General features: G+C 45.3%; 1 protein-coding gene across 2 annotated transcripts in view; it reads right to left on the reverse strand.

Moving 5' to 3' along the window:
• CDH13 (cadherin 13) overlaps positions 1–26,192 on the reverse strand; it is a 691,633-nt gene that overhangs the window by 212,637 nt on the left and 452,804 nt on the right. For both annotated transcript variants that reach the window (XM_066583672.1, XM_066583671.1), the window contains exon 7: positions 2,248–2,426. In XM_066583672.1, coding sequence (XP_066439769.1) covers positions 2,248–2,426 — 179 coding nt within the window. The remainder of the gene's footprint in view (positions 1–2,247; positions 2,427–26,192) is intronic.

Below are 26,192 nucleotides of genomic sequence, written 5' to 3' on the forward strand. Positions count from 1 at the left end.
TGCAGATCAGCCCTTGGCTACCTGGGTTTGGCCGCGAGGCAGGACGACATCATTCTGCATACACCTACGTTCCTACATCGTACGTGGCTTGGCGATATAATTATAACAGAGAGGTAGATCGCTGCTCTACTAGACAAGCAGATGACACTGCTGTATCAAAGGAGCATTGACACTGGACTTGTTAAATGTCGTATTTAAAGGGGAAGTCCATTAAACATAATTTTCTAATATGTCATAGTTACTCATATTGGTGAGGTCTATGATTTTCGGCCACCAATGATTTTTAGAATGAAAGGCTTTAGAGAGAGCAGAAAACCCCTTTAATATTGCGACTTCTGTTACTGGCCATCTGTCAGATTACTATTTTTGTTCTTTATTGGCCTGCGTTTTCTTCAATAGAACAGCAGTTTATGGACTCCAGACCCTTTTTACCAATACGTTTATGTCTGCAGACTCTTTCTCAACAGGTTTTGGGTCTTCAGACCTTTTGCCAACAGGTTGATGGTCTTCAGACCCTTTACAAAGGGTTTACAGATTCCAGACCCTTTACCAATCAGAGTATGGCTATCAGAGACTTTACCAATAAGAATTTATGGTCTCCAGACCCTCTACCAATAGGTTTATCGTCTTCAGACCCTTTACAAAGGGTTTATAGTTTCCAGACCATTTACCAAGCAGAGTATGGCTATCAGAGACTTTACCAATAAGAATTTATGGTCTCCAGACCCTTTACCAATAGGTTTATGGTCTTCAGACCTTTTACTAACACGTTTATGTTCTCCTGACTCGTTCCCAATAAGTTTATGGTTTTCAGACTCTTCCACAATAGATGTATGGTCTCCAAGACCTTTGCCAATCGGTTGATGATCTTCAGACCCTTTAGAAATAAGAGTTTATAGTTTTCAGACCCTTTGCCAAAAATATATGGTCATCAGAGCCTTTGCCAATAAGGCTTTATGGCCTTCAGACCCTTTACCAATAGGTGTATGGGTCTTCAGACCCTTTACCAATAGGGTTCTGGCCTGCAGACTATTTCTCAATATATTTATAGCCCCTGACTACCTGTTAATTAGTTGATGGTCTTCAGACCTTTTTAATAAGCTTATGGTCTCCTCTTTTCCAATAAGTTAATGATCTTCAGGCCTTTTGCCAATAAGACTTGGGATTTGTGAGCAACTGACCATTTTTTCATAAGCGTGTGTGGGCATCAGCACTTTTACCCATAATCGTTTGTAGGTATATAACTCCTTGTGAACACCAAAGCCATAAAAGTTTTGAAGTACCAAACCCAGTATGGTGGTTTCAAATCCTTTGTGGTAGCCATAATTCAGAACACTGCTCAGAAACGTTGGAGGGCACCAGGCCCATACCAGGTTGTGAACTCCAGACAGTATGTAGTATACACATAATAGTTTATAAGCAGCAGACATATACAGCATGTCTTGCCATCAGACTGACGGCTGAATATTCATAGATGCCCGTGCTTAGCTCGAATGATGCTTTCCCTAAAACTTTCAATTTAGGAATATGCGGCTTTCGTCAGAAGAGCACAGCATGAAATAATGTGTTACCAAAGATATTGTCATAGACCTTTGATGAAACTATGATGCCATCTATAGACCCCTTTTCTAATCTCCAAGAACCTCTTTCAGCTTCCTATGGCATTGGTCCTATTGGTCAGGGGTCCCCAATTCCAGTCCTCAGGGACCACCAACAGGTCATGTTTTCAGGATATCCTATGCTAAGAACACTTGTGGCAATGTCTGAGGCACTGACAATAATTACATCACCTGTGCAATATTGAGGAAATCCAAAAAACATGACCTGTTGGTGGTCCCTGAGGACTGGAGTTGGGGAACACTGCTATAGGACACCATGATACACCAATATGATAGGTGTTCAGCTGAAGAAGTTTAGGAAGTAACTACAGACAAAACGACTCGGACCCTACAACTTCTGAAGAGTAAAATTATCCTCACCGTCTCCCCAAACCGATCCTGACAGTGATTTACGATATCAAGTTTAAGTAAATCAGATCCATTTTGCCATTTGACTGATTTCATTTGCAGATGCCGTTAGGTGCTGTTACACAGATTCATCTTAATGGAAATCTTAATTAATGCAATTACACCATCAATCTCTCACACCGAATTCATTATAATAGGAATGCCATCTTTCTGCTTTTCATCTGTAAGGCAAATTCTAGACAATAACTCTTGTGAGAAGTCAATAAACCAAGTTACTCACTTCACGATCTAGCAGAGCTGGTGACACCACCGTGACAATGTCTCCCCTTTCTGGGTCTATGTAGAACATGTTCGGTGATGGTTTATCGGGCGTCTGTTTGAGAATGTTGTAGCGGAGGACGGCGTTATCTGTTGTGGGGTCATCTGCATCGAAGGCCAACATGTTCATGACGATGGTTCCTGTAGACATGAAAAAACAAGATTACAAAAACTGTCGTCATTATTAATAAAAACAATATTCAAAAACACCTTGTTGACCAGGAGCCATAGACCACAATCAAAAACTGGACCTCCTCCAAGTGTTTGATCTTGACCCCATATGCCAACCCAGTCACTTCTTGCGTTCCACTAGAAGAGGACACCTGGGACAGTCTTCCCTTGTGTAGGTTTGCTTCCAAAAATAAAAGGGTTCATAGTTTTTGGGTCAATTAACAAAATGCAAAGTGAATGAACAAAAGAAACGTAAATTAAATCAATATTTGGTCTTTGAAGGAACTTGGCAGGGAGGATGTCCCAACCATCTTGGAGAACTTAGCACAGATCTCATTGTCGTGCTTAAATCCTTCTGGCTCTTCATGCAATGCTAGACAGACTTGATGCATCAAGATTAGGGCTCTATGGGGCCACATCATCACTTCCAGGACCCTCTGTACTCCTTTACGCTAGGGATACTTGTTATCTATGATAACAGAAAGCCCTGCAAAGTGGGTTCATGCCACACAAATGAAGGAGAGATAGAACTAATAGACACTGGCTACTCTTCTTTGTGGATCTTCTGAAGCAACAGGAATACCTCAGACATTCATAGATCACTGCCAACCAATAAGGTTACCCTTTGCTATTGTAAGACCATGTAGGACTATAGTGTAGGACTGGCAGTGAGTGCAAACTCTTCCATTGACTCTAATTACAGACACTGCGTGTTGCCTTCATCTACCAATTGAGGACTGTCAGACCAAATCAACGGACGTCATCCACTAGAACATATACAACCATAATCTGAAATTGGGTTGGCTTCAGACATTTCTTCTATTATGTCCCATCATTAAAGGGGTTGTCCCGCGAAAGCAAGTGGGGGTATACACTTCTGTATGGCCATATTAATGCGCTTTGTAATGTACATCGTGCATTAATTATGAGCCATACAGAAGTTATTCACTTACCTGTTCCGTTGCTAGCGTCCTCGTCGCCATGGTGCCGTCTAATTTCAGCGTCTAATCGCCCGATTAGACGCGCTTGCGCAGTCTGGTCTTCTCCCTGGTGAATGGGGCCGCTCGTGCCGGAGAGCTGGTCCTCGTAGCTCCGCCAAGTCACGTGTGCCGATTCCAGCCAATCAGGAGGCTGGAATCGGCAATGGACCGCACAGAGCCCACGGTGCACCATGGGAGAAGACCCGCGGTGCATCGTGGGTGAAGATCCCGGCGGCCATCTTAGTAAGGTAAGGAAGAAGTCGCTGCAGCGCGGGGAGTCGGGTAAGTACTAAACGTTTTTTTTAACACATGCATTGGGTTTGTCTCGCGCCGAACGGGGGGCCTATTGAAAAAAAAAAAACCTGTTTCGGCGCGGGACAACCCCTTTAAGCAACCATCTTGCCTTGGAAAAACCTATATTCCTAAAAACATGAGGACCACTGTTTAAGATTTCCATTCAGCAGTATAGTATATAGAAGACAATTCTAAGTGGACACCAAAGCCTGAATCAACCCAAGAGCCACCATGGCACAGAATGTCAGTTTCAGTATAAGTAGGTATGACAGGAGTATCATCGTGTGATTGTTCTCAGTAAGAGAAACCAAGAAATCTTATAGCTATACCTTTTAATGGCTATCAAAAATACATGATGTTAATGCGTGGTTTCAGACGTCACAGGATTTTTCATCAAAGCAAGTAGTTTCTACTTGATGCTTATATAGATCATATAATATAAAGTCGTAGGTCAAGAAACTACCCCCATACAGATGTTGCATAAAGAGCTTCAAACTAATTCCCAGCATAGGACCAAGGACCCTTGAGTCCACCATTGAACCTGAAGACCACCATCTACGAAAAACCTAGTCTAGTCCACTACACATGGGGCTGTCTTCTACTGGCCCACTACTGTATTAGAGCCTGAACTCACCAGAAGATCTTCTAGCTAGACCAGCCTAACACTTCTGATTTCTTTCACATATCTCTTTACCACCATCCAGCTTACAGGATACAAGCTACAGCAACCTCAAGCCTCCTTGCCAGAAGCTGACTGGCAGGCCAAGCTGGAGTCTACAGTTTCAAGATGGTTGAAGACCCCACGTTGCACATCTTTGATACAGAATTTATGACTTTATGTACAATGCCATTGCAGACCATCCCCCAGCGCCATGAACACATGCGAGGAGAAGTGCATTTAGTGTTGGCGTTCTTCTTCTTCCTGCTGGATAATGGCCTTTTATTAAAGTTATTTCACCATGAAGAGGCACGTTAATTACACGTTTATTTTCAGAAGGATTACAGTAAAGCGGCGCAGTGTGTTGCGGTGTACACAGATACAGCACATTTATTTAACAAGCCTGATTAATATGCAAACGTACATTTGCACAAAGTATCACATTAGCCTCATGTAGGGTTCGGAATAAGGCTCCTGTTGTTTGCTGCTTTGGCTCATTCTGGGTTTCATTAGAAATGGATGGAGCCGCTGTGCTGCCCGTGACCCCTTTTGATCTGTGGATAATTATTACTACGTTGTGGCGTCGTCGACACTCAGGACACACATATGCATTCCCGGACATACGGTGGACACATATGCATTCCCGGACATACGGTGGACACATATGCATTGCCGGACATACGGTGGACACATATGCATTCCCGGACATACGGTGGACACATATGTATTCCCGGACATACGGTGGACACATATGCATTCCCGGACATACGGTGGACACATTTGCATTGCCCGACATACGATGGACACATATGCATTGCCGGACATACGGTGGGGTGCTAAGGCACCTAGACACTTGTGTGATGATATATGTCCCAGCTCCGCCGGCTGATGATCTGCTTTATGTATGATACAGGTTATGTGCAGTCCTTTCACAAGGGCAGAAGATTTTTTTCGCAGGGACGCAGTGAAATTCGCTGCTGTAGAATTCTGGACCAAAATTTGCAGGGTGAAGTGCGGATTTTGATGCAAAATTGCCAGCTGATTGAAGCCTTTTCCTATTTCGCATAAAAGTCCACACAAAGCAAAATTTACTGCGAATTGCAGCGCGAACTGCGGAAAATTCCACCAGTGTGAAAACTCCCCTAGGCCACTTTTAGACATCCGTATTTGGTATTTTGTGAACCGCAATACAAAGCTGATGGTTGCAAGTTCAATCCCCACATGGTTCGGGTAGCCAGTTCAAGGTTGACTTAGCCTTCCATCCTTCTGAGGTGGGTAAAATAAGTACCCAGCTTGCTGGGGGGTAAAAGACGATTGGGGAAGGCAAGCACAATATTGGTCCAGGTTACTTGGATATTGCACTTGCCTATGTAAATGTGGCCTTGTAGTCTATGCGATGCAGGAAAAAAATCACAGCATGTCCTTTCTTTTTGCTATATCACCCAATGATTTCAATGGGGCGGTGGCAGTAGCGCCGGTCCCACTGAAAGCAGTGGGAGAACATCGCAATCCCCTGCCGCTGCTGAGACAGCCGCATCGGGGTATTCCTTTAGCCTTGCAGGAATGTGGGGCTGTTTCCATGTGAAAATGCCTTGTATCCAGGGGTTTCCACATGGATTGTGAGGACAATAATGGGCCATGATTCACAGCCTGATATCGCCCTCGCCCGTGTGAAGGAACCCTGGCTCTCTCTGGCAGCGCTGTTGGCTGAAGCACAAGAGCGCCACTAGACCTAACATAGGAACTTTGACCTGGCCTGACAGTCACTCAATGTATAAAACTAAAATTCTATGATTTTACGGCTGTGATGAGGATGCCACAAATCTAACGACACCAAAATCTTCCACCAAAGGTCACACAATGGGGTCAAAGGGTGGTGCAAGGAAAGCCTGTAGGTTTTTTTATATTAGATTTTCTATCGGGCAAAAAGTGGAAGATGTTGGAAGACATTATGATTTAAGGCTGTACAGCTCCGATGTTGGAAGACGTCCGTCTGGGTTCTCTTACTGTTTACTGCCAGCATCTCTGCTGTCGGATCTTATCCAACGTGTCACCTCATGCAGTACTGGCTTTAGCCAGTAGATAGCGCTGTTGTATAATGGCAGAAAAAGAGTAAGCCCCCTAGGAAAACCAGGATACAAATTGGATTGGAAAGGGTTAATGGCTGCGCTCTGGGGTACTTATAATGTGTTGTAGCACTTTTATTACTTTTTTTTTGGGGGGGGGGGGGATGGAAAAACCGCTCAGAAACTCCAGCATTGTTTTGGGGTTTTGTTTTTGAGACTTTGTTATCTGGATCGGCACGATTACTGCAATTCCAAGTTTAGGGCGCCCACCCACTGGCGATTTTTTTTCCCTGCGAAATTCGCAGCATTTTTATCTCTGCAGGGGTCTATGGGACTTGTAATGTTAAAATCGCGATCGCGCAAAATCGCAATTTATCGCGATTTTGCGCGATCGCGATTTTAACATTACAAGTCCCATAGACCCCTGCAGAGATAAAAATGCTGCGAATTTCGCAGGGAAAAAAAATCGCCAGTGGGTGGGCGCCCTTATATTGATGTTTTTTAGAGATGAGCGAGCGTACTCGCCAAGGCAAATTACTCCAGCGAGTATTGCCATTTTTGAGTACATGCCCGTTCATGCCAAAGGATTCGGGGGCCGTCGGGGGTGAGCGGTGAGTTGCGGGAGTGAGCATGGGGGAGCGGTGAAGGGGGGGAGAGAGAGAGAGATCTCCCCCCCCCCGTTCCTCCCTGCTCCCCCCCCCCCCCCCCGAATCTTTTGGCACGAGCGGGCAGGTACTCGAAAATGGCAATACTCGCTCGAGTAATTTGCCTTGGTGAGTACGCTCGCTCATCTCTAATGGTTTTCTTTTTTGATACTTTTAAACAATAAAAAACGCATTTTTAAACAAAAGCGACTGAAGTGGCATCGCCGCATTCTAAGACCTATAACATTTTCATTTTACCGGTATCGAAATTCCGTGAGCTCTTTTTGCGGGAAGGGTTACCGTTAAAGATGAGCGAACACCAAAATGTTCGGGTTCGAGTTATTCGAAACGAACTTCCCGCGATGTTCGGGTGTTCGTTTCGAATAACAAACCCCATTGAAGTCAATGGGCGACCGGAACATTTTTGTATTTCGCCGATGCTCGCTAAGGTTTTCATGTGTGAAAATCTTGGCAATTCAAGAAAATGATGGGAACGACACAGCAAGTTCTCCTCTGCCACAGCTGTAACAGCTGTGACAGAGAAGAACGATGTTTGCCAATTGAATTCAATGGAGCCGTCAATACAGCCGACTCCACTGAATGCAATGGGCTGCCGGCGATCGCGGGATGAATTGTCGGAAAGGGGTTAAATATATAAGCCCTTTCCTGCAATTCATCCAGAAATGTGTAAAAATAAAAAATATATATATACTCACCTGGTGCCGACAGACGGAGTTCAGCGGGCAGGCTGCAGTTCTCCTGAACTGCTCTGAACAGCTGTTAGTAGTATTCAGCAGCCGGGGATTTAAAATCCCCGCCTGCTGAATAAGATGCCTCTGAATGGTCTCAGCTCTCCTGCCCCTGAGCCAATCAGAGGCAGCCCTCACTCACCCATTCATGAATTCATGAATGGGTGTGAGTGAGGGCTGGCCTCTGATTGGTCAGGCTGTGTTTTTTACGGCCCCATTGGAAACAATGGGTGATGTGGTCCAAACATAGGACATGTCACACTCATGTAGAGAATAGGGTTCATATTTGTCTTGCAATCCAAAAGCTCGTGCGATTTTCCCGGCCTTGTGAAAGCACCCTCAAAGGGATTTTTAAAAGTTGTAAGTACTCTAAAATGGTAGCAATAAAAGCTAAAGCTCATCACACAAAAAACAAAAAAAAACAGCTCCGTCCATTGAAAAGAAAGGGAAAAAATAATATATATATATATATATATATATATATATATATATATATAGTGAGACACTGAAGGGGTTAACTCTGGACGGTCGCTATATTCCACCTGATTTCAGGTACTACGCCCGTTAAGAATGAAGGGAGTCTGCGTCTCACTGCGTGGGACATGTGGAAAAAACTGTGAGGCAATGTGATCTCCAACATATAGTTGCTGGAGATGCTTTTTATAAAATGTGTTGGGCCTGTTTTTTTTTGGAAGGGATGGTAGGCTTGGTAGTGGGGCTGTCCATTCCACCCCCTCCACTCCAGGTCTTGTTAGGGGGAGGCAAGCTCCCCAGGTGTAGAGGCTGGGTAATTTCCTAGCCTATAAAGTCTGCAAGCTGCAGACAGAAGGGAGGCCGGGTGCAGCTAGAAATGCTGGAAGCTGCTGGGCTTAAGAGACGCCTTATCCCTGACCAAGGGACAAACTGGACTGTTGTTTTTTGTGCAGCTGCAGTGAGCCATCCGTATAGTCAGGCACGGACTATGAATAGTGAGTGCTGGGTAAGCAGGATTTTTTGTTTATGCCTCAAGTTAAAGGGGTTGTCCCGCGAAAGCAAGTGGGGTTCAGCACTTCTGTATGGCCATATTAATGCACTTTGTAATATACATCGTGCATTAAATATGAGCCATACAGAAGTTATTCACTTACCTGCTCCGTTGCTAGCGTCCTCGTCTCCATGGTGCCGTCTAATTTCAGCGTCTAATCTCCCGATTAGACGCGCTTGCGCAGTCCGGTCTTCTCCCTTCTGAATGGGGCCGCTCGTGCCGGAGAGCTGCTCCTCGTAGCTCCGCCCCGTCACGTGTGCCGATTCCAGCCAATCAGGAGGCTGGAATCGGCAATGGAACGCACAGAGCCCACGGTGCACCATGGGAGAAGACCTGCGGTCCACCGTGGGTGAAGATCCCGGCGGCCATCTTCGCAAGGTAAGTAAGAAGTCACCGGAGCGCGGGGATTCGGGTAAGTACTATCCGTTTTTTTTTTAAACCCCTGCATCGGGTTTGTCTCGCGCCGAACGGGGGGGCTATTGAAAAAAAAAAAAAAAACGTTTTGGCGCGGGACAACCCCTTTAATGCTCTATTTTACGCTTTCTAATAAACACAGGCCAAGTCTGTATGGACTTTATCTGCTGTTGCGGTCTCCGACTGCCGCTCACCCTGCAACCCCGCGCTCTACCTGAGCTGACTGTCCCACAATATATATATATCTAAAAAGGGGTTGTTATTGTGCAAAAGTGAAAAAAAGCTATAAATATATTTATAATTTTGGTATCTTCGTAACAAAGTTATCGTGTCATTTATACCACATAGTGACAAATGCAGAATTGCTAAATTCCCCCCCCCCCCCCCAAAAGTCAATGATAAAAGTCATACAACACATTCTATGTACCCACAAATGGTACCAATAAACCCTACATCTGGTCACACAACAAACAAGCCCTCATACGGCTCCATCACTAGGAAAATAAAAAAAAGTTATGGCTTTTTGAAAAGTGGAGAAATTCCCCCCAAAATTGTCGCACCTTAAGAAGCGGTTAAATAAATAACAGCTCAGCTCTGGCTGTTCTGATCGGCTGCTGTCTTTTAGCACGAGCTCACCGCCCCATATCCTCCCTTATAAGGTTTCTAACTTTTTTTTTTTCAACCAAACGACCCCTTTAAAAAAATATTATTCCTTATAAGAAAACCAAAAGGTGCAAGATGATGATGATAGGGATGAACAGAAGGCTATGAATGGGTTAATAACTAGCGCTCCCTGCGCCGTGAGATCTGCTCTCATGACTGAGACGGGAAAGTCTCATCGTCTCGCTGTATATTCCTTCATAACAAGAAAACTGATTAAAGAGGCGCTAGAAAGAATGGCGGTCCTGGCTGTATGGTACGCCTGATGCTGCCTTTAAAGGTGAGCGCGGCGTGCTACTCCTCGCCGTCTCCGGAAGGCAGCAGATGTCCTCTTTATAAAGACATCTGCTCTGTGGGGAAGTCAGCACATTTCCAGCCGCATAAATAAGTGATAGATAATATTTTACTCTTTAATGTATGCGTAGGAAAATGCGAATACGTAAATCATGCGCACTGTCATGAGCGTCACGAAGAAAACACACAGATGCAGAGAAGATGCTCCGGTTTATAATATCAGTTAATCGGGGATCATTCTCCGCTCCTCCTTATTCATCTCAGGCTTCTTGCTATTAATCACGTCAGTTGCTCGTACGGTAATTCTCGGACCGCCAGCAATCGCTTAAAAAAGACTGAAAATTTGGCGCTACTTTGCAGCAATGAACTGCTTATAGAGCAATCCTACTTAAGGCAACCCTCCGATCCGGGTGAAACAAAGATGACCGCACCACTGCTCTGACTAGCTGATTCACACTGTGCATTAGTATGCATCGACAGTCTAAGACACTACATGCTACTCTGACTGGTCAGTGCTGCTCATGTGATCAGTACTGGCCAATGAAAGCAACTTGGTGGGTCTTAGACTACCAATGCATGCTAATACACAGTGTGAATCTGGGAGTCAGAGCAGTGGTGCGGTCATCTTTGTTTCACCAGGATCAGAGGGTCGCTTCAAATTCAGAAGCGCACTACATCGTGGATCCTATTCTGGCACCACTAAACACACGTCCAGCCTTGGCGATGTGCAAGCCACGTGGTCTGCTGAAGGGAGAGCTCCGATTGGCCAGACACACAAGACTTATGACTACCTTGCATCTAAGGCCGGCTTCACACGACTAGATTCCTATTGCGAAATTCATGATCGGTGTCTGCGCAGAGGATCGGCACCAAATCACATGCATTGAAAGGTATGTACTTTCGCTTTTTCCTTCACACTCGCGGATACAAATTACGTATTCCGGTAGTGGAGGAAAAATCGCAGTATGCTCTATTTTGCTGTGAACTCAGCACTTCAATGGTGGCCATCCGACTCACAGCCCATATGCAATCGGCATTCCATATGGGCCGTGGATACCCGCCTCATCACCTAGCGATGGCACGGGAAATACAAATATCGAGCTGAAATCTGTACTGTACCTGACCGCCTGCAAGCCTCTGCATTACAGATTTTGCAGGTATGAGGGGTCGCCGGTTGGGGTCTTGGCCAGATTGGGTTGGGGGCATGCGGAATACGGCTCGCTTGTGCAGCCGACCTTAATCGTAATGGTAAAGCCCTGGTATTGGATTACTTCATGTATGGGGCTGTTGTTTGTGCGCTATATAACGATATTAGCGGCTTCGCTATTCGCGCAGGACGCCCAGCCATTCAAAGTGAACTGTAACTCAATACTGTGCCAACGTGAGATGTGCTAGCGCAGCTACATCAGTAATAAGTATGATTGGATGGACCACCCTACGCTAGTTTCATAGAGAGCCTGATTTCTGAATCAATGCTGCTACATCTGTACATGAGCGCTGTATAGTGGTATCATTTGAGCACTGTATGGTGGTATTATTTGAGCATTGTATAGTAGCATTATTTTAGTGCTGTATGGTGGTATTATTTGAGCGCTGTATGGTGGTATTATTTGAGCATTGTGCAGTGGTATTATTTGAGCGCTGTATGGTGGTATTATTTGAGCGCTGTATGGTGGTATTATTTGAGTGCTGTATGGTGGTATTATTTGAGTGCTGTATGGTGGTATTATTTGAGTGCTGTATGGTGGTATTATTTGAGCATTGTGCAGTGGTATTATTTGAGCATTGTATAGTAGTATTATTTGAGCGCTGTATGGTGGTATTATTTGAGTGCTGTATGGTGGTATTATTTGAGTGCTGTATGGTGGTATTATTTGAGCGCTGTATGGTGGTAATATTTGAGTGCTGTATGGTGGTATTATTTGAGTGCTGTATGGTGGTAATATTTGAGTGCTGTATGGTGGTATTATTTGAGCATTGTTTAGTAGTAGTATTTTAGTGCTGTATGGTGGTATTGGAGTGCTGTATGGTGGTATTATTGGAGTGCTGTATGGTGGTATTATTGGAGTGCTGTATGGTGGCATTATTGGAGTGCTGTATGGTGGCATTATTGGAGTGCTGTATGGTGGCATTATTGGAGTGCTGTATGGTGGCATTATTGGAGTGCTGTATGGTAGTATTATTGGAGTGCTGTATGGTGGTATTATTGGAGCGCTGTATGGTGCTATTATTTGAGCGCTGTATGGTGGTATTTTTTGAGTGCTGTATGGTGGCATTATTGGAGTGCTGTATGGTGGCATTATTGGAGTGCTGTATGGTGGCATTATTGGAGTGCTGTATGGTAGTATTATTGGAGTGCTGTATGGTGGTATTATTGGAGCGCTGTATGGTGCTATTATTTGAGCGCTGTATGGTGGTATTTTTTGAGTGCTGTATGGTGGTATTATTTGAGTGCTGTATGGTGGTATTATTTGAGTGCTGTATGGTGGTATTATTTGAGTGCTGTATGGTGGTAATATTTGAGTGCTGTATGGTGGTAATATTTGAGTGCTGTATGGCGGTATTATTTGAGTGCTGTATGGCGGTATTATTTGAGCATTGTTTAGTAGTATTATTATAGTGCTGTATGGTGGTGTTATTGGAGTGCTGTATGGTGGTATTATTGGAGCGCTGTATGGTGGTATTATTGGAGCGCTGTATGGTGGCATTATTGGAGTGCTGTATGGTGGTATTATTGGAGTGCTGTATGGTGGTATTATTGGAGTGCTGTATGGTGGTATTATTGGAGTGCTGTATGGTGGTATTATTGGAGTGCTGTATGGTGGTATTATTTGAGTGCTGTATGGTGGTATTATTGGAGTGCTGTATGGTGGTATTATTGGAGTGCTGTATGGTGGTATTATTGGAGTGCTGTATGGTGGTATTATTGGAGTGCTGTATGGTGGTATTGAAGTGCTGTATGGTGGTATTATTTGAGTGCTGTATGGTGGTATTATTGGAGTGCTGTATGGTGGTATTATTTGAGCGCTGTATGGTGGTATTTTTTGAGTGCTGTATGGTGGCATTATTGGAGTGCTGTATGGTGGCATTATTGGAGTGCTGTATGGTGGCATTATTGGAGTGCTGTATGGTGGCATTATTGGAGCGCTGTATGGTGGCATTATTGGAGCGCTGTATGGTGGTATTATTGGAGCGCTGTATGGTGGTATTATTTGAGCGCTATATGATGGTATTATTTGAGCGCTATATGATGGTATTATTTGAGCACTGTAGAGTGTTATTATTTGAGAACGGTATGGTGGTATTATTTTTCGAGCACGGTATGGTGATATGTTTAGCCCAACCACACATGACTAGATGTTTGGTGCAGAATTGAAAATTCCACATCACAATCGGCAGACAGCAGTGCAGACTTTGCTGTGGTATTCAGGGGCGGCATACTCCACCAGGCTGCGGCGGGATACTCTCTCCCGCGTGGAAGGTCCCTAAGAGTTTGTCAGCAGGCAGTTTGCAGACATTGCATTCGGATCATGCGCCCAGTCTGCTAGTTGGATTGTAAAGCAATGGCATAAAACGCTTTGTTTGCTGCGACCGTGTAATGAGAGGGTAACACGGCGGCGGGATCCAGCCGAATATGATATTATAATTACTGCAAATAAAACAACCGCAATACCAAAATCAGTGTCCCTGACAGATGAGAGCGGAGCAGCCATTCATGAGCACTCCGCCAGTCATCCAGAGCAAAGTTACACTTTCATATGCGACATAAACATTATGGAAATTCACTGAGTAAACAGCCAACCAGACACAGCGCCACGGTACAAACCGCTGCGGGAAATATCAAACTGGCGCGTTAACCAATCAGACAAGAAATAGGGAAATGCAGTAAATTAGAAGGGTTTTCCTACAGAAGTATGCCATGAGTGATGGCATGATCCTCCACAGCGCCATCTATTGGAAGGCAGCTAGCTGGCGAGTCAACGCCCGAATTCTTAACCCTTTGCAATCCAATTTCGGATTCAGGGTTTCCTAGGGGGCTTTCTCTTTCCGCCATTATACAATGGCGTCATCTGCTGGCTAGGGGCAGTACTGCAGTATGGGACATGCTGGAGAGGCCCCCAACAACAGAGCGGCCAGTAATATACAGTAAGAATACTCTGCCGGACGTCTTCTGACATCGGAGCTGTACAGCCTTCAATCAGAATGTCTTTAGACGTCAGACAGTGGATTGGAAAGGGTTAAAAGGCCTTGTAGAATGACTAAAGCTGGTTTCACACGAATGGATTTGAATTTTGAATTCCTCTAACGCCGTTCGTGTAGAAGATTCGCGGGCATTGAAAGGCATATATTTTTGAATTTTTCTTCATACTCGCGGATACGGAAGAAAAATTACAGCATGCTCTATTTTAGCGCAGATTCCGTGCGGACAAACTCCCTGGAAGTCGATGGATACGCGGGTCCCACAGCCCATATACAATAAAAGGGAGTGAGGAAATATGAATATTTTCGCCTGGGTGGTAGGCTGTGTGATGTTCTAATGTCATTCTCAGTGTATACGAATACATGCACGCAGAACATCACACGCGAACGAGCGTGTTCATGCGCAATTCGTTTCCGCCATGGATCACAGGTGTCTTCTTTGTGGATTTTCACATGTGAAATTCGACCTGTTCGTTTGAGCCTCCCTAAGGGTGTAAGCCAAACCAGTGTACCCATGTACAGGCAGCTGTTTCAGGGATCTTTTACATCATTGGTGCACAGGATTTTATTCAATGATGATGGGCAAGAACTCCAAAACACTTATCTGTACGTAGGGGGAAGAACTGCCCCCCTTTGATAGTGCAGAAAAGGGTCCTAAGACTTACTCGGCACTGCAGAGGGTCCTAGAACTTACTTGGCACTGCAGAGGGTCCTAGAACTTACTCGGCATTGCAGAGGGTCCCAGGACTTACTCGGCACTGCAGAGGGTCCTAGAACTTACTCGGCACTGCAGAGGGTCCTAGAACTTACTCGGCACTGCAGAGGGTCCTAGAACTTACTTGGCATTGCAGAGGGTCCTAGAACTTACTCGGCACTGCAGAGGGTCCTAGAACTTACTCGGCACTGCAGAGGGTCCCAGAACTTACTCAGCACTGCAGAGGGAGGTCAATCCCTACCAAGGTCCTGAAATGTACCAGGGAACAGATAAAGACTACAGTGTGTGCAGACGTAGAGGCTCCACAGAGAGGCCCGCTGCTGTGTGAACCGAGGTTCTGCGTAAAGCATCAAATGGTCCTGTGAGACACAGCAGCTATAGAAGACAGTTTAGAGGTTGTTGTGCAATGGATGAGAGAATGCACGCTAGAATCAGTAAGGCAGCATAGGGACTGCTGTAGTGTGGAAAAGGAAAAGCTGCTGCTATGACTTGTAAGACTGTTTGCAATGAGATGGCCACCGAGACTGCTGTATTGAGCAACAACTGACTGCACCACGCCAGATGGGAAGAGAGACTGGATCTGTGTGACAGAGACCCTTTGAAGCAACGCGGTAGATTCTTCATCAGCGTTGCATTGTAAGTGAGGTCAGCCTCAATAAAAGCAGAAAGTGTGCACACAAGTAGTGACTTTTAGGGACTATGCAGGCCTGCTAGTCACATGACACTGATCAATGGGACATTAGTAGAATCTGGCTCCAACACCTAGAGAAAGGACTAAGACTTTACAATAACTGAGCCTGGGACTTTCCGAGAATTTGCTTGTGATCTACAAATCTGCTAGTCGAGGACAGTTGTTAGTTTACTTACGGACTGTGTGTGGTCAGCCGCAAGCACTGATTTACCGAGGACTGGGAAAGTACTGTTTGTTCTGTACTGGGTGTACCTTACTGATATTGTAATGGCTGTTGTATTACATAACTTTCTGTTTTCAGAGTTTGATCTGCGTCATCCACTTTCAGTGTATTTTAAACAAAAATTAATTTAGACATCTGATGCATCACAAACAAAGTGAGAAATCACGGATTTGACAAGATTTTGGCATAAGATGTTCTTAAGAAATACAGTAACTAACTTGGCATTTCATAGCATCGTTACTGAATGTTATACATTGTAACATTTCAACCCCAGACATTCTCCAACTGCTGCTATTTCCCCTAATGTTTAGGAGATAAGTAAAAGACTAAATCCTGTTATTTCCAAGAATATCTCCCATTTTTAGTCACTTAACCACCAACTAGAGGAAAGGTCACCATGAACTGAGTTCATAGCGTCTTAAAGTCCTCAGTATTCTTAAAGGTCACCTAAATTCTCTATCAATTTCTAGATACCTCTAGCCAGGGTTATGTAATATATCCGTGGATGTTACGTATTTTCTTGACTGCTCTCTAAAATTGCGTAACCGTTTCTCTTTGCAGTTCATTAGTTGTAATAACTTTCTTTACTTTTGTTACTCGGTTGTCCGCTTCGTATCTTGGAACCAGCGTCATATATCACCACCTGCTACATATACATGGGCAGAGGCCCACTTGAAGCTCCTGGGCCCCAATGCAAAACCTGGAACGGAGCCCCCAACTATAATGCTTTATTCATAGTACTGGGTTCCCTGTATGGAGAATAAAGGCCTTATGGGCCCGCTAAGGCTCCCGGACCGGGGTGCAACTGCATCTCCTGCACCCTCTATAGTTACGCCCCTGTACATGGGTACTCTGGATTGGCTTACATCCCTAGTTATACTACAAAGCCTGTAGGATATTGACTCTTCCAATAGGTGACACTTTGGAGGATTATTCTATTACTCATTTGCATATTTTTCCCAGGGAACATTGCATGGTTGTACGATTCCCTACATCTCTGTGGTGCTCTCCACAAGGAGAAACATTACTCCTTCATTTCCTATATTCCATTATTGTTAGAACTTCTTGAAGATAAATTTATTCCAGAGTGTCCTGCTGCTGGAACATATAACGATAAGCTATGATTGGTGCGGGAAACCAGCAGCAAGTGTTCAATGTCTCTGCAGCGCCTCCACTGGGAAAAGGAAACATTACACAGTTTCCATTGAAACTAATGTATTGCATGGACATGTGGGGTCCTCCAGTGATAGATGCTCTTTGTAGCGATTCTCTGTTATAGCAGGTGAAGGTCCTGAAGTGGGGAGAGGATATGGCAAAAACCAAATTAATCAATGATCTTATTTTTACATACAGTAGTAGCTCCGCTCTGCTTCTTTAGATTGGCTGTGGTGCTTTCACACAAGCCCACCACACATTCTCCTACAGAATACGGCCTGGTTAAAAAGTTACAATAAATAAACCACCATATAGCAAACAAAGATTATCAGGCCACTAATACACACAGACTCAAGGAATGAACCCATTTAGGTCTATATATATATATATATATATATATATATATATATATACATATACACACATACATACACAACACTTGGTCCTGGGCTTTAATCTCAGCTGCTGGTAAAAATATTGTGCAGGTTTAACCCTTTGCAATCCAATTTTGGATTCAGGGTTTCCTAGGGAGTAGAGATGAGCGAACCTACTCGGCCATGCCCCTTTTTCACCCGAGCGCCGCGATTTTCGAGTACTTCCGTACTCGGGTGAAAAGATTCGGGGGGCGCCGTGGGTGAGTGGGGGGTTGCAGCGGGGAGTGGGGGGGAGAGGGAGAGAGAGAGGGCTCCCCCCTGTTCCCCGCTGCTACCCCCCCGTTCCGCCACCCCTCCCCCTGCCCCCGGCGCCCCCCGAATCTTTTCACCCGAGTACGGAAGTACTCGAAAATCGCGGTGCTCAATCGAGTAATTACTCGAAACGAGTATATTCGCTCATCTCTACTAGGGAGTTTTCTCTTTCTGCCATTATACAATGTCGCCATCTGCTGGCTAGAGCCAATACTGCGGTATGGGACATACTGGATAGGCCCCCTGACAAAGCGGCCAGTAATCTACAGTAAGAATACCCTGCCGGACGTCTTCCAACATTGGAGCTGTACAGCCTTCAATGAGAATGTCTTTAGATGTCAGACAGTGATTGGAAAAGGGTTAAAGCCCCTGCAATCTAGCAGAAACAGGTCAAGTGCTCGGGTGTCAAGAGGCAGCCGAAGACGTCAAACAGTTTCTAACCACTTTTACCTTCTCTTTTCCGGCATATATAGTGTTTAGTGATCTCTATGTGGTGAATAGAAGAACAAACGGTGCCATTTCCTCTACTGGAGCTAGCGATCATATGATCGCTGGCTGCCCCTTGGCATGGCAGACTTACCAGACTCAGGTGAGCTCAGAAGGAAGAAGAAAGGAGGAGGAAGAAAAAGAAAGCCGGGGGGAAAAAAAGAAGAAAGAAGGATGAAAGAGGAAAAAGAAGGGGAAGGAAGAAGAAAGAAGTAGGAGAAGAAGAATTTTTAGTGGGTTTGGCTGTTGCAGACCGCCCAAGGTTTGTGTTTGCGCCAAATTGAATTTTAGCTAAATTCAACTGGAAACGAGGTTCGACTGTTTCAGTTCGACTAACACTTATGATGAGTCTTTGGAAATCAATGCGGCAGTGGTGGTTGCAGCTACTGCACATCCTCAACAGCCTAACCACATTTGCCTACAGGTCGTAACCAAGGGAAACCGCATGAAAACAATATCAGGAGCAGCTCACAGTAAATGATGGAGGGGAAATCTGCAACAACATCTAAGTACAAAGTTTGAGGTCTACAGATGATGGCTGATATTGGGCGTACTTCGGAGGCAGACACATGACAGATAGCAAACTCAGCTCTGCTACATCTAAAAGTAATACGTGACTTTGTCCACCTCATTCCAACTAACATACAGCATTATAATAAAGCATTACAGAACACTTTGCATACACAACATCCCAAACCAGAGATGCAGTGACCCAGACATATGATAGAGGCCTCCCTGTACTACATGAGACGGGCTGAGAGCACATGTGCAGCACGTGGGAGAGCCTGACCGGTGTCTGCTTTCCTGCATGAATCCCACCATTAGTGGTCAGCATCTAACCAAATCTCTTCTCGCTCCGGGAGGCTTCTACAATTAGGATATTAAGTGGAAACATATTGACTGTATTTTAGTACCCGCTGGGCTCGCATTTTGCGATCTATGTGTAATATTGGGAGGATTGATTGTATCTGGCGGCTAGGAGCGGGCTGGGTGAGGATTGCCGCTGCTCATCTGCCATTTAGATTTCATTCAAGGCTTTCACTGTCTGATATTTAGGGTCCAGTGAGAGGAAGATGCATTGTGTGAGCTGATGACTGCATGAGTATGTATGACCATGCAGGTGTATGAATAATGGATGTGTGTGCCTGCAGTTGGGTATACAGTATATATTGGGGGATGTGACCTAAGTGGAGACCCCCACCAATCCCGAGGATGGGAGTCCCGTATCCCCCTCTTCCATCACTGCACCACTCACAGTAGCATCAGACTGAATGAAGCAGGGGATGGACAAGCGCGACCGCCCCTCCATTCATTTCAATGGGGCTGAGAATGGAGCATGTGCAACCACCGTTCCATTTAAATCTCCAGGCCATTGGGGGGTGCAGCAGGCCTGCAGTGAGGAGGAGAGGGGGACAAAGAACTCCCATCCTCAGGATTGGTGATGGTCTTTGTGGTGAGACCCCGGCCAATCAGACTTTTTTCATCTATCCTATCCTGTAAAGAAGTTTTTCCTGAAAATCCTAAATCATTGTTAGCAGGGCATCAAACCACCGGAACGCCCCTGCAGTCATGAGAATGGCTCCCCCCGAGTACACAGGGTGAATAGAGTGGTGGGGCGCATATGTGACCTCCACTTTATTCCCTTCTACCTCCATAGACCAGTGACTCCCAACTGTCACAGGTGATGGTAGAATGCAGGATTCAGGATACGATGCAGCAGATGGAGTAACACGAATATGGACAGAAAGTATGCGGTGTGAATGGGCCCTTACTGATATACGATGGCAACTTAGTGACACTTATATAAGATGGCCGCCTGGAACCCTTATTATATTATATATACTACCAGTCATATGATGCATTGTGTAATAACAGGCAGAAAGTCAGCCATTTTATATCTGTGGCGGAAAGTCAGCCATTTTATATCTGTGACACCAGGTGACCACCTTATATCCATGACACCAAGTGGCCATCTTGTATCCGTGACACCAAGTGGCCATCTTGTATCCGTGACACCAAGTGGCCATCTTGTATCCGTGACACCAAGTGGCCATCTTGTATCCGTGACACCAAGTGGCCATCTTGTATCCGTGACACCAAGTGGCCATCTTGTATCTGTGACACCAAGTGGCCATCTTATATCCGTGACACCAAGTGGCCATCTTGTATCCGTGACACCAAGTGGCCACCTTGTATCCGTGACACCAAGTGGCCACCTTATATCTGTGACACCAAGTGGCCACCTTATATCTGTGACACCAAGTGGCCATCTTGTATCTGTGACACCAAGTGGCCATCTTGTATCTGTGACACCAAGTGGCCATCTTATATCTGTGACACCAAGTGGCCATCTTATATCTGTGACACCAGGTGGCCATCTTATATCTGTGACACCAAGTGGCCATCTTATATCTGTGACACCAAGTGGCCATCTTGTATCTGTGACACCAAGTGGCCACCTTGTATCTGTGACACCAAGTGGCCACCTTGTATCTGTGACACCAAGTGGCCACCTTGTATCTGTGACACCAAGTGGCCACCTTGTATCTGTGACACCAAGTGGCCACCTTGTATCTGTGACACCAAGTGGCCACCTTGTATCTGTGACACCAAGTGGCCACCTTGTATCTGTGACACCAAGTGGCCACCTTATATCTGTGACACCAAGTGGCCATCTTATATCTGTGACACCAAGTGGCCATCTTATATCTGTGACACCAAGTGGCCATCTTATATCTGTGACACCAGGTGGCCATCTTATATCTGTGACACCAAGTGACCATCTTATATCTGTGACACCAGGTGGCCATTTTATATCTGTGACACTAAGTGGCTATCGTATGTCAGTTGCACCAGGCAGCCATCTTATATCAGTAAGGGCCCATTCGCACTGCGTACTTTCTGTCCATATTCACTCCGTATCATTTACGGACTGCTTACGAACAGCGGACGGCCCCCTTGAATTAAACTGGTTATACAGACTGTTTATGCGCACTAATGTTGCTCGTTACAAAAAAAAAAAAAGAGCTTGATGTCCTATTATGGTCCGTATTTACAGACCAAAATCGCCCTGAATAGATGCAGTGGTTACGGAAACAGCGGCAGTTATGATGACATCACACGGCAGATGACATCACACACATCACAACTGCTTCAGAATGCCCAAAGCTCTAACCAGAGCCATCTTGTGTCACTTGAGCCGGACGTCTTGAGGAGGACGGATGCAGGTATGTAGCTCCACAGTAGTGAGGCCTCGTTCACACATGGTGTAGCGGCGGGGGGTGAAGTTCAGAATGGCACTATTTACCCCAAAATGATGTCTTTCTGGCTGTGATTATCCGGACGATTCATTAAAAGGCAAAACATTCCTAAAAAATGTTTCCCGACCTGATTCCATGTAAATTGTGCCCATCTGGTGCTGTGGCCTCATTTACCCAAACCATCGAACAGAAGACTGTTGTGTTGCCCATAGCAACCAATCACAGCGTAGCTCCCATTTCTTAACGTGCTCTGGTACAATGAAAGCTGTGTTCTGATTGGTTGCTACGGGCAACAGGAACAGTCTTACTGTTAGATGATTGGGATAAATAAGGCTCTATGTGTTTTGCGCCTCCACAAAGTCTGCCATGTGTGACCCGGCCTCACAGGGGGTCCTATTTAGTTACAGGCTGACGGCTCCATGCTGGACTGGGAGGGGGGGACACTAGACTGCAGACTGATGGAGGGGTGTAGCGGGGGGCTGCAGGGACAGTTAACATGTGTGATGGTGATCATGTATGTGGGGGGGGGGGGTTATAGTGCGGATCACTACTGTAAGTGTATGTAATGGTGACAGGTGAGATGTTTTCGGATGGCTGGGATTTATTACCTGCCACTCGTCCTACCCATTACCGCATCACTAGTCTTATAGCCCCCATACACATTAGATGGACGTTGGCTGTTCGAACTAATTCTGGACGTCCGCTGATCCCACTAATCATTTCAATGGAGCTGAGCTGCAATACCACACACAACCCTGAGTAAAAGGGAGGCGCTGTGCCTGGATAAAAGTAGACATGCCCCCCCCAGGTTATAATTGCAATTTTAATGAAAGTATTCTAAAAATATGGACTGCCTGAATATGGCTTAACGCTGGACTGGGGACTGGCAGAGCACGTGTTGACGCTGGACTGGGGACTGGCAGAGCACGTGTTGACGCTGGACTGGGGACTGGCAGAGCACGTGTTGACGCTGGACTGGGGACTGGCAGAGCACGTGTTGACGCTGGACTGGGGACTGGCAGAGCATGTGATGACGCTGGCCATCCTCGGGTCAGGATGGCTACTATATATTAGATTGTAAGCTCTTCGGAGCAGGACAGCTGTTATATATTAGACTGTAAGCTCTTCGGAGAAGGATGGCTGTTATATATTAGATTGTAAGCTCTTCGGAGCAGGACAGCTGTTATATATTAGATTGTAAGCTCTTTGGAGCAGCACAGCTGTTATATATTAGACTGTAAGCTCTTCGGAGAAGGATGGCTGTTATATATTAGATTGTAAGCTCTTCGGAGCAGGTTGTATTTGTCTCTACAGCACCAACTACAGATATCTATAAAGCAATATGCAGCAGGACAGATTGGATCCAGGGTGACAGCCGATCGCCACATCTGGGGTCAGGAAGGAATTTTTTGCCCCCCTGAGGTAGAACTCTCCGGGGGTTTTTTCGCCTTCCTCTGGATCTTTGGGTCCGGCGGCTCTCATGTCAGGACATCGGTGGACTGGTCAGAAGGACCGCAGCAAGTTCTGTGGTCTCCACCAGCCGTCCTGAGAGTCACTGTGATCATTGGATCATTTATTAAAGGGCCGGTAATATTTCATTACAATGTTGCTTATTGCTCTCCTAATAAATAAAGAATTCTATAATCTACATGGCGGTGTTTGTCTTCTGTCTGGATTTCTCCTTTGTCTTCTGTCTGGATTTCTCCTTATACGGCGGCCATGATGAGAATGATCGCAGCCGTCCAATATTCCAGAAGTACCTAATAAAGTGTATTATGCCCCAAAGACATGGTGGCAGCTGCTGTAGGGCAGGAACTATAGGGGCTCCATATAGAGAGAGTAGAGGACATATATCTCCACCTATAGTGATGTCCTAACATCTTCTCCTGCCTCCAGTTACACGTGTTATGGGGTTCAGTCACTGATGGGGCGCTAACATCGTCCGTGCCTTCACATCTACACAACAGACTACCTGGAAGAGACCGGAGGCTCCGACAAGAAGAACAACTGAGTACAGAAGACACAACAGGGGGTCTCGTATGAAAATAGGAAACACACTAAAAAGATGTCCTTCACAGGGTGCAGCAAGAAGTCGTGGCGGCCCAATAACACGACTTGGAAGGTAGCGCCACTCAGCAAAGACTGGCATTAGCAAACAATGGCGCACATTACTAAGAAGGGTATATCTAATGCCAGTCTAAGTAAAGAGGATAGTTGGAGGGATTTGCGCCAAATGTATTAAAATATGATACACTGGGTCGGCTGTTTCTGGCTTGATACTGCACTAGCCACATTGATGGCTAGCACTATACACAATTCCAATGGGGTCCCAGCAGTCACATATGGGGCAGATGAGCCACTCTGACGAGGGTGGAAATAAAACTACACATAACACGGGTGACGTCAGAGATGGGGCCGCTCACCAGGTGAGGAACACAATCTATCATCTTTATTCTCAACTTTGAGGTTTTCACCATATTGAAAACCTTGGCAAATCACTGCAACACCATATGTGGCTGCATAGGTGCGGCTTTGCTGCGTGTTCTAACCACAACTATTCAAATAAAGGAGAGAGAACAATACCTCTGCAGCGCCACCTATTGGAAGGTTGCAGAGGTATTGTTCCATCTCCCTTATTTGCATATTACCCAGAGGAGCATGAATGGCCTTATAAGTCTCCTCATTCACCTCTCCCTAAGGAGAAAAGATAGCGTTCCTGACGTAAAGCCACCCTAACCAACCAAGCTGCCCAAACTATACATGTGGTTTTGTGGTAATGACAGCACAAGTTAGAGCCTTAATAATAATGGGGGCATTATTAGTGGTAGGGGCATAAGGGGGAGCATTATTTCTGCTGTGGCTTGAGGGCTCATTATTGATTTTGGGGCATAAGAGGCAGCATTATTATTGATGGGTGGAGAAGGAAGAGCAATATTGGTGACTGGGGCATAAGGCACAACATAAGTAGAGATGGGGGCAAAAGAGAAGCATTATAATTATTGATGGGGCATAAGAAGCAGCATTGTTATTGAATGGGGGCATTAAAGTGGGCACTTTTATTGCATGAAAGGCAGTAAATGAGGCACTCACTGTGTGGGGCCTAATTATCTTGAGCACACTATATGAAGAGATTATGGCAAGGTGCGATAAATGTAGGGAGGCTGCTGGAAAGATGTTTTATGTCACATTCTGCAGAGACAAATTGTAGCTGGGAGAAATCATCATGATGGTCTGGACGTATAGAGAAGAAAGGGGAAAATGAGCTACTCAAGTCAGAGAGGATGTCACCTGTGATCATTAGATATAACAGTGCTATAATCACTTATGCATTCTGCAGTGTTCTGGTGCAGAGCTGGAATCCATCACTATATGGTTACTGTATGGGTTTCTTTGCATTTGTACCACCAATATTTAATACTGATTAAACACTAATGTATAAGTGCCCCCAGATGATACATACAGATTAAAGACCTAATAAACCCGCTGACATGGACAAACAAAAAAGAAAGAAAATTAGTCTACATCTTTGAGGGGAAAAAAACAAAAAAACTTAACAGGGTTGTCCCATTTTTAACTATTGGTCACCTGCTGCATCTGTTGGAGCCCCACAAATCCCCCCCCCCCCCCCCCCCACACACACACATCTGATCCCCGGTTGCTCTTCTGAAATACAGAGCTGCTGTGTTACAGAAAGCTCTGTGTGTCGCACAGTGGTCCGGAGTGGTACTGCAGGCTGATCCAATTCACTTCAAGGGACTACTCTAACAGTTAGAAGTGAGCAATCCCTTTAAGGATTAAAATGGTGGAGATGAACGGTAGCTATTTAGGTAATCCTAATTCTGTATTATCATACATAAACCCAATTACTGAAGTGCTATGGGGTGAGGCTACTAATTGTCACATCACTGCATTACTTTGGCACTGGAGTATCATCAGTAGTCACCGTGGTAGACCGGCACCAGGTCTATGTTGGCTGTAGAGCAGCAGAATGACAGTTGTCCCCTTTGGTCAATCCTAGGCTTGGTTTACCATACGGTATATACAGCAATTTACAATAATTGTAATAGGCCACCCCCTCCCCAAGCACAGGGGCGCTGGCATCTATGCAGTACTGCCTGGTCTCAGTGCCAACTCTGTTCATAGGTAGCCACATTACATCACTCTGCCAAAAAATGGAATAGGCGACTTGCGATAAAATTAGAACTTTTACACCTACTTTAGAGTTCTGAAAAGTATCTAGGAAGAGGGGCTTAGTTAGGAGGCGCCTTAAAAAACAGCAAATTTATGTGCGCTATATCTTGATGCAGAAGTATGCCAGCCGTAAGGTGGCATAAGGGAGAGATGTATCTAAAATGAATGGTGATCTGTGCTATAGAATTAAATGCTAAAATTCCAGTGTTCTGCATACAAAGTTATACAGATCCCATTGATTTAAGTGAGTCCGACTGCTAAGCCCCCCTCCCCCCCACTGATTCTGAGGACAAAGTTCCGGAGCATTCCATAAAAGGGGTTGTAACATAATAGCAAATTATCCCCT

This window comes from Eleutherodactylus coqui, chromosome 11, assembly GCF_035609145.1.
Source record: "Eleutherodactylus coqui strain aEleCoq1 chromosome 11, aEleCoq1.hap1, whole genome shotgun sequence".
In the NCBI taxonomy this organism is placed as follows: Eukaryota; Metazoa; Chordata; class Amphibia; order Anura; family Eleutherodactylidae; genus Eleutherodactylus; species Eleutherodactylus coqui.